The sequence below is a fragment of the Cynara cardunculus genome (assembly GCF_001531365.2).
Source record: "Cynara cardunculus var. scolymus isolate 2C chromosome LG 13, CcrdV1, whole genome shotgun sequence".
Classification (NCBI taxonomy): domain Eukaryota; kingdom Viridiplantae; phylum Streptophyta; class Magnoliopsida; order Asterales; family Asteraceae; genus Cynara; species Cynara cardunculus.
In genome coordinates this window covers 34,447,087-34,457,750 of record NC_037540.1, presented here as the reverse complement: position 1 = coordinate 34,457,750, position 10,664 = coordinate 34,447,087, and the positions used below count along the sequence as shown (strand labels likewise).

At 30.4% G+C, this 10,664-nt stretch overlaps 1 protein-coding gene across 1 annotated transcript; it reads right to left on the bottom strand.

Annotated features, from left to right (window-relative positions):
• Nucleotides 1-2,809: 2,809 nt before the first annotated feature.
• On the bottom strand, nt 2,810-3,739 carry LOC112525590 (E3 ubiquitin-protein ligase ATL41-like). Its single transcript, XM_025135775.1, has one exon. It carries the CDS (start codon nt 3,669-3,671, stop codon nt 2,925-2,927), a length of 747 nt encoding a protein of 248 aa, XP_024991543.1. The 5' UTR covers nt 3,672-3,739; the 3' UTR covers nt 2,810-2,924.
• Between the last annotated feature and the right edge of the window lie 6,925 nt (nt 3,740-10,664).

The window sequence follows — 10,664 nt, the reverse complement described above, 5'->3', positions numbered from 1 at the left end:
ACTACTGTTGTCGTCATAACTATCACCCTCACCCTGTCACCCACCCCCACCTCACCAACCGACCACCATGTTGCTACTGTCGTCGTCACAACCACCACCTCGCCAACCACCCTTAGCCACCCACCGACCACCATGCCAATATTGTCTTCATCATAGCTACCGTTGGGCCACCATATCGACTACCATGCTATTACTATCGTCTTCACAACTACCACCCCGCCTTTAGAGATTCTATTTCAATCCCTACCAACCAAACGTGGGGTCAAATTCCATTCCAGTTCTTTCAGTGTCAAATTCTTTTGATGAATTTCAATTTCATCCAATTCCATTATGCGAACCAAACGCCCCTTTAGTTCTTTTTTTCTCACATGTTCTAATCGAGAGTCTTCTCCTAATTAATGGACATATCGACTATCAACTACATGTCTTCACAAATTGTTTCATTTGATATAATTGGCACGCGTCTTCTTTTTCAAATAAATTAGACCTATCACAATAAAGGTTCCCGTGAGAATCTTGTTTTTTCTTTTTGTCGTATCATCTTCACACACATAAAATTCTACGATAAAGATTCTTATAACTACCTTATCTTTCCATTTTATTTATTTACAAAAATAATGTCTAACTTTACTTGTTCATTATTTTATGGATAATTATAAAAATTTAACACATGTTTACACACATATATATATATATATATATATATATAAAATAAAACTACTAAAAATGAGAGGATATTTGGACCATAAAAATACTGAACTTCTAAAAATATATGAACCACAAAATGGTTTTTACATCTAATGTTGCTATAGAATCTGCAACAGGGGTGTTCAAAATAATAATGTTCAAACTGGTTTAACTAAGTTAAACAAAATTACTTTTTTATAGTTTAAGCGGTTCGGTTCGATCTGAAAATTGTTAAATCATTCGGTCTCTTCTCGTCTATGGTTTGAATTTTTTTTGAACGGTTTGGATAGAACCGGCTGCCATCATTCGCATGCATTAATTACATTTAGTTTTTATATTGTTGGCTCAACTTTTTTTGCGTAATTAGAAAAAAGTATGTGCAAGACATTAAGGGACCTTTTACTAAATACTTAGTCAGTTAAACGCTTATCAAGTCACATTACCTTGCCGGATGAATATGGGTAAAGACTAAAAAAGTAAGAGCTAGACAAGTACCAAGAGTCTTACCCGGTAAGTGAATGCAACGACTTTTATCATAGTTAGTGTTTACCGGGTAAATTGTTGAATATATTACCATTTTGATGGACCAAAATTTTACGTGGTAAGTAAATTGTTAGTGTTCTCTACTGATGGCCAAAAACCGGTCCCAAGATTTCTCATAACCGGCCATAACCGGTCCCAGTTCCGATCGAAAAAGTTGAGCCTGGTCAAACTTTATTGTAACCGGTTATGGACCGCCAGTCCCGGTCATTAAAAAATATTTTTTTAATGATATATATTTTTAATACATTATAAAATTTATGATTGGTGACTCAAAAACATTTCAAAAATGCGTTTTATTATAATTAAAATTACATTGTCTTACAAAATATAGCGAGAAACCTATAATTGTGAACGGTTTTTAGCGTTTTTTGCGAATCGAGAATTTGGTATGTAAATTATCTCAACCAAAACACTTATATATAGTGTTTAGAAAGCAAAAAAATACAAAAAAGGTCCAAAAAAGGGCTTGTTTTTTGAAAAATAATAGCTACATTTTAAAAAAAATAGCTACATTTTTTAAAAATCGGGCCGGGCCAGTCCATAACCGGTCCCAGATTTCGGTCCTATAACTAGTCCTTACCGGTCCCGTGCCGGGCTGGTCCTTGGCTGGTCCCAGTCCCGATCCTCTGGCGGTCCCGAGCCGGGGCAAGGCCGGTTTGGCCATCACTAGTGTTGACCGTTGAATATCAACTTTAAACACTTACCGGGTAAATGTTTGGTTAACGGCCCCTAAGTTTTTAGTCTTCACTTCTCAATTGCCCGTGCTACCTAAATCAGAAAAATTCCGAAATCCATCAAAAATCAAAATCCAAAGCTCCAAATCGTTTTTCGACTTGCTCAATGTTCGTTCAAATTCCAAATATTGTTGGTCAGACTTGTTTAATCTTTTTCGACTTACTCAATGCATGGTTTTTTAAATATTCTAGATAGTTGTTTCTTTTATTGTTCCGTATAGTATTTTTTATAATAATGTTATATTTGGAGATTTCATTTTGGACATAGATTTTATATATTTTTAGTTTAAAACTCATAATAGGTCCAAACTTTTTAAACCAATCAGACCAAACAGTCTTTTTATGATTGTCAAAACTGCTTAGTTTGAAGGAAAAAAAAAACTTAAACCGCCTTTCTGCTTAATTTATGGTTTAGAGTTAAACCGTCCAAACCGGACTAAAAACACTCCTTATCAGCAATCACATTTAAGATGTTTTATGTTTTAAGTTTCATGTTTCATGAATTGAAGGGACTGAAATGTAATTCCTAAAAGTCCGAGGGCTTAAAAACACATAAGGTAATTCCATAAACCATGGTTAAGGTCAATGGCTCACATGGGTCTACCTGCCGACTGCCGTCCTTGTATATGTTACCAAATCAAACGGCAACTAATCTCACCTGCTGTAACCATATTTTAAACAAACTTCACGACATTTAAGTTTTCCGACGACCGGAGCCTGAGTAATCTCTCCTACTGTAACCATATCTTAAACAAACTTCACGATATTTAAGTTTTCCGGCGACCGGAGCATGAGAAAATTCACGTACTGTAATAATATCTTAAAGAAACTTCTCGATATTTAAGTTTTCCGGCAACCGGGATGATTGATTTGTCGTAATATTAACACAAAGATTTAACGAAGTTTGAACCAAAAAGTATAGTGTTACATACAATGAATGTTGTAATAATATTGGTCGATTCATCTTTCGAGATCTTCAATTCCATCGTCTTCTGTACGCGAACGAATATGTTGTGAAGAACGCTCCCAACTAAGCATCCTTCGAAAAGAACTCAATCTCGAGTTCGTTCCACTTGCTTTTTCCGACGATTGTACCATTTGATCATCCGAAGTCCCTTCCACCGCTATTGATATAGAACCTGTATGTTGAATTGGCGGAGCCGAAGGTGGGTCCCACCTTACCGACCCTAGCCCAGTACCAGGCTCACGAGGCAAGGGTAAAATGGTGGGACCTGGCTCCACCTCATGACGACAGATAGGACAGGTCGACTGTGAGCCTAACCATTTGTCGATACACTCGGCATGAAAGTGGTGTTTGCAATTCGGTAAAACCCTAATCATGTGACCATCTTCAAACATGCTTAAACAAACTGCACATTCTTGGCTGACCCCTGCATCGTCCGGACGTCCGTGGTGATCAATGCCCTTAAAGACGAGTATAGGAAGGGACGTTATAACCGATGATTCAAGACCCCTTTTTGGTTGCTCGTCGGAGTGGATACGAGCTATGAGCCCGATGTCTCGAATGGCGGATCGACGGCGGGCTTGGCGGCGGAGTATGCACCGTGCATATACATGTAACATGGTGACAACCACCACCACGACCGACAACGATATAATGGCAGTAAGCAAGATCCTACTGTTGAGATCCGGCGAAGACCCACGAGGGAAAAATTGCGAATCTTCATCGTCTTGACCGTCCGACATGATTCTGGCTCGGGTGCACCACTGAGAAATTAGGGTTTTAGGGTGGAGCCAGGTGGGTTTGATCAAGATGAAGGCGGAATAGAAGTTGTGTGTGTGTATATATATATACACAGATTGGTATATAGTGTGGGGATTTGACTAATGATGAAGAATTGCGTGGCGAGTTGGTTCATGTTTTTCAAAGACAAAGCTGTAGGGAACCTTGTTTCAAAAGAGTTGACTTTGAATATTGACTTTTTCTGCTTCATTTTATCATATTGAGTTGTTTGATTTTGTATGTATTTGGTTGGTAGAATGTAAAAAAGATATGAGATATTATTTTTATAAATAATAAAAATATATATTATTTAAAAATTCAATTTCTCATCGTGCCACAGGAACGTACTTTTATATACAGAAAGAGGAGCGATGAAATACAAACCATCTATTTTGTGTAAATCCTATAAACCAATCTCATTAATCTATTTTTTTGATCAATGATCATGATAAAATGTGTTATATTAGGAAAATAAAAAATAAAATAAAATGTTTAATATTTAATCAAAAAAGGGCAAAATTGGCAAACCATTGTTCGTCTCATTTTTGGAAATTGATTACATCAATAAAAACATTTTGAAAACTATATCTCATTTTTTTTGTTAGTAAAAAATTGTTTCATTGTTCGTCTATATAATGAAATTTGAGTCAAATATAGTTCAGTCAATGGAACATTTTTCAAAAATCTAAATAACATGTTTTTGTTAATGAAATTAGTTTCATTATTGAAATTGGTTTCATGGACTCCACAATTCCAAAAACTGAATAACATTGTTTCAGCAGTGAAAATTGTTGAAATGTTTCCTAACCAAAATGGAATCGGTTTCATGGTTTCTAACCAAGATGAACTCGGTTTTACATATGAAACTAAATATTGTTCAATCAATGAAACACTTCAAGAACTGAATAATAATATTTCATTCATTTTTAAATTTGTTTCATGTTTACTAACCAAAATGGAATCGGTTTCATAGTTTATAGCCAAGATGAAATTGGTTTTATTAATGAAACCAAATATGGTTTAGTCAATGAAACATTTCAAGACCTGAATACTATTATTTCATTAATAAAAGTAGTTTCATGGTTCATAACCAAAATGAAATTAGTTTCATTTTTGAAACATTTTGAAAACTGTATAACGTGGTTTCATTAATGACATTTGTTTTACGAATGAAAACAAAACAATATATGAAACTGTTTCACTGTTTCTTGAATGAATTCATGAAACTCTTTGTAACCTTGAATGAAAGATGGACCATTTGACATGGTATTGTGAACCATATATGAAACTATTTCATTTATAGTTATTGAAATTTGAAACAAGATTAAACTGTTAATTATTTGTAATCAAACTGATTTTAGGAGTATGGTTTTACAATTCATATTTTAAGAGTATAATTTAATAAAAGAATATAACCTACTAATGATAATAATCATATATTAAAATAAATTGATTTACAGCTCCCATAAAAACAATTACTATATTTAGTTTTTCATATTTAAAAACAATTAAAACATTACCAAGATTAATCATTACAAAGTAAAATAACATTTATACCCTTATTCATTACAAATGAAGAATAAAATATGAAAATTTTCTATTGGTTGAAATTGATTTTTATAGTTTGTATGAAATAGACGGTTTGCAATCTAACCCCCTATATACATACATATATATATATATATATATATATATATTATTTAAAAAATATATTTTGAAAAAAAAAAGAAATATTTAAGGATTTAAGAAATTATCATTTTCTAATATGTAATATTCACATAACGCTGGTTGAACCATAATTTTAAAAGAATGCTTTTTAAATTTATATTTTTCAAAAATAATATTAATTTACATCCATAACAATAAGTTTTAATAAAATTAAATGCATAATAAATACAATAATTAATTATAGTTATCTGTAAAATAAAATAAAGAGGAAGTTATATATTTTGATACATCCATAACCACAAGTTTTCTTGAAATTAAAATGCATAATTAATTATTAATTATGCATTTTAATTTCAAGAAAACTTGTGGTTATGGATGTATCAAAATATATAACTTCCGATCTTTATTTTATTTTACAGATAACTATAATTAATTATTGTATTTATTATGCATTTAATTTTATTAAAACTTATTGTTATGGATGTACGATTTGCACATAATAAGAAATGAATGATTATATTTATTGTGCATTTAATTTTATAAAAACTTATGGCCATGGATATACAACACGGATTTGTACATATATAGATACAAAAGTACATATACAGAGAAACGTATGGCTATGTTTGGTGCATGAGACAAACACACGACGAGACATAATTCACTGTCTCATATTTGATACGACATATAATAGATAAAAACTTATTATCCCACGTTTGGTGCAGACAAGAATGAGATAAAATCTAAAATATTACTAATCGACTCTTGTTTGATATATATATGAAATCATTATATAATTTTCGGAGCCAATTTGTCTAGTTATGTCATGTTAAATCTTAGTCGTACCAAACACTAGACAAACACTTTTCCGTCATGTCTATCTCATCCAGTCCTTTTGTCATGTCCAGTTCTATCATATCATGCAAAATCCAATCATATTTGCATACAAAACACTACCATATTGATTGGGTTGAACGATTTACACTATTTAAACAATTCAAATCAAATACATCGGTTTGAAGAAATCTCAACTCAAACCAACTCGTTAAAAAATATAACCTAATCCAAATCTTTGCATGTTTGATTTGATGGGTTACAAAACGAGTTTGATTAGATTATTTGTGAATTGAGTTGGACGTACGGATTGACAATTTGATCGGATTTTTAAACGACCCTACATATATAACATAGATCCTCAAGACATTTGCAAAGAAAAACTCTAACCATTGACGTTTCAAATTACGACATCAAGTGAAAATTAAAGGCCAACTTTTCCTACATCACATGTAACCCACTTCATACGCTCATTGACCCATTCAATCTTATGACTAATTCATCCCCCATACACACACATACATACATATATATATATACATATATATATATATACATATATATATATATATATTGAGATTATGTGTGATCGGTTTGTTTTTATGAGACTATCTTTTTACACTTGAAACTTCATAGTAAAACATTGTAAAGATAACCATAATGTTTTTGCTGTAGGTTCAAATTTTTTTTACTTTCGTAATATTTTGCTGTGAAGTTTCAAAAAATATGTTTTCATAGTTCTCACGAAAGCAGACTAATATTACGTAAATACAATATATATATATATATATATATATATAGGGGCAGGTTCAAATGAGACTATCTTTTTTCTAAGAAACCGTGTAAACCAAAATCGACCAATAGAAAATTTTTATTATTTTTTAATTAAATTTAATCAATAAGAGTATTTCGGTCATTTTCATTATTTTTTTGATAAATAAGGAAGTTATTAAGGAATATTAAATAAGGAAATTTAATAATGGAAATTATATAAATGGTAAGATTTAAAGATTTTAAAATATTATAATATTAAAAATTGATTTTTTTTTGTTATTCAATGAATCTGAAAAGTTTTATGAAGATTCTAACTTGTTATGGAATGAATTCTTGATTTGAGGTTGGAAGAAAAAAAAAATCAATGGTCATGAAACTGTTTCATTGTACAATGGTATATTTGCTATGTCTATGCATATTTTACATTTTAATGAAATAGGTGCTTTGTGATTGAAGTTTCATGGTGATCCATGTTGCTTTGTGATTTAATGTACATCTAGTTTCATGGTGATCTATGTTTTTTTTTTGTGTGAAGTTGATCCGTTTAATTGGTAGGATGAAACCGGTGCATGATATATTAATGTTCATATGAAAATGTTTCATTATGATGAAACGGGTGCATAATATATTAATATTCATGATGAAAAGGTTTCATGTTAGTGAAATAGGTTCATGATGGTGAAAATGTTGATGCTCTAATTGATTCATGATTCATGATCTAGTTTCATGGTGATCCATGTTGCTTTGTGATTGAAGTTGATCCGTTTAGTTGGTAGGATGAAAATGAAATGGGTRCATAATGTATTTTGTTCTTTATGAAATAAATGTATGATGAAACGGATGTATATTATTTTTTGTTCTTTATGAAATTAATGTTCATGAAACTGTTTCAATATGAAAATGTTTCATTATAAAATGGTTTACTTTTGTTTACCAATTTTGCCCTTAGTATTGAAATAAAATAAATTTTTTATTTTTTTTATTTTTTAATTTCCTAAAATAAAGTAAACTAATCTTAGTCATTGATCAATAAAATGGATGGATAAGATTGGTTTACACAGTTTACACAAATGTGGCAAGTTTTTATTTGAACGCTCCTCTCTCTCTCTCTCTCTCTCTCTATATATATATATATATATATATATATATATATGGAGTATATTTCTTTTACAACCTTGTGCATTTGTACAACCTTTGCAACCCAATTAATTGAGATATTTATAGAAATGATTGGAGTTAATTTATTATGATTTGAATATTTATGGAATATGAATAGAGTTTATTAATTATGATTAATACTTTATATTAGGAAACAATTAATTGATTAAAAATTGAATGGTTGAGATGAGAGTTGTATAGAGTGTAGGAATGGCAAAGGGTGTAGAATAACATCCCTATATATATATATATATATATATATATATATATGAAAGAGAGAGAGAGTGGACTTTTGAAATATTTTGCAAGAAATAAAATACATAAAGGAGTACATGTTTTTTCTTATCATTTATTTATATATTTTTGGTGATTGATCGAGCAATACCCACATATAAAATTTGAACTTAAAATATATGACTACGATAAACATATTCAAACATTCGATCTAAAATCAAACCACCGTTGAAATAACCCAAATCCTTTGTCAATGATGTCGAAGCCTTACCCAAAAAACAACTAATAGAAGGATTCGAAGCAACCGTATTCAAAAACGTAATCAAAATCTTTAAATATAATCTATTAATAGACATTAAGCTACGTGTAACCAACTGAAACATTGATTAATTCACATCGATTATCACAATTAATTGGAGGGTTGGTAGCCAAAATCTTAGTCAAAGATTTTAAAAAAAAATGGATTGTCCAAAATTCAAAGTGATGATGTTTGTTCAAATGTCTCCATCTTGAAACAACATAACATACCCAAAAATAAAATTATTTGTGTTTTTAAACTTAATAATTTATTGGTCATAAAAATAAAATATGACACATTGTATCAAAATAGTATCAATTTTGTTGTTATTTGTTTTTGAGCAACTATAAATATTAAATCTTGATTTTTGACTTATTTTTTATTCGGACTTTTTCATTACGATAAAATGTTTGGTGTTATAGAACGTTTAGATAATCTAAGAGGACGTTTACTAAACACTTATGAAATAAACGCTTACTGATATCACTTACCTTACCGACTTAACCTAAAAATGATCGGGGAGAAAAGAATCTTACCAAGTAAGTGAGAGAAAAGAATCTTATCCGGTAAGTGTTTATTGGGTTTATGATGCTTATCAACAATTCATTTTGATAGCCGAAAATGTTGTACAATAAGATAAGTGAGGGTGATTTTTTTGTTGGTAAACACTTACCTGTTAAGCGGTTGTTAAACAACTACCAAACAGTGTAATAAAATACCTTATAGAACTTAATTTTACACAACAAAACTCTAAACTATCATATCTAAAAATGTTATAATAAGTTTATAGACGCTTTTGAACGCTTTAACAATTTTCTCTCCAAATAATAGCTAATACGACACTTTATATTAAAAAAAAACTCTATAAAACTAGTTAAAACGTCTTATAAACCTATTGTAACGCTTTTAGATAAAACATTTTTTGGTTTGTTCCTATAAATTTAAGTTCTATAAAATATTTTATTATGATGCTTTGACATTTTAGACGTCCTATACAACCAATTTAAATCAACTTTAACCACCGGAAATAGTCACCTGTTTGGTAGTGTTAGAGCGGTTTTATTTCAAATAATCAAATTTAAATCAACTTTATTCATAATCTTATATTTTTTGGGAAACATTAATTTTATCAATAACTCCTTAGATGAGAAATTTTGAATAAAAGTTCAATAAAATGAAGATTTTCAAAAAAAAAATTCAAAATAAGAATGGAAACAGATGTACATTGCTAAATGTAAGGGACCGTTTACCAAACACTTACTCGGGTAAGTGAACACCAAATCATTTTACCTTATCGGATGAATATGGTAAGGATCAAGAATCTTACCCGCTAAGAGTGAGACAAGGACCAGGAGTCTTACCCGGTAAGTAAAGGCATGACTCTTACCACAGTAAGCATTTACCGGGTAAATTGTTGCATACGATACCGTTTTGGTGGACTAAAATCTTATTCGGTAAGTAAATGATAGTGTTATACTGGGTAAGTGTTTGGTAAACGGCCCCTAGGACTCTTACCTAAGAATATTTACGAAATATATCGTAAATGAGTGATTCGTCACAAAACTGTCACAAAAGTTGGTAAAAAACTCGAACAGTGACAAATTACACAAATATTTTCTGGGTGATCAGTTGGTATTTTCTTGAAAACTATAGGATTTTACTGAAACCAGTGGTATTTGGGTGATCCATCGATAATCGATAGAAATTACTCTGAATGATTTTTGTGGGTAAAAGTCATTTGTTTTATACTAAAAATTAGTTTTATTTTGATATATTTTGCTTTAATTAAAAGAAATTTCTGTTTTGTTTCAATTTTCAATTCAAAATTTCTTAATCTTTAATTAATTAACTAGAAGCGTACTCGCATAATGCAGCGAGATACATCGTGATTTTAATATTTCATTTTATTCTTTATATCAGCTGATGTTATAATATGTCTTTATGTGATTTTGAGAAAGCGATGATGTTTTTATTTTTGAATAAAATATAT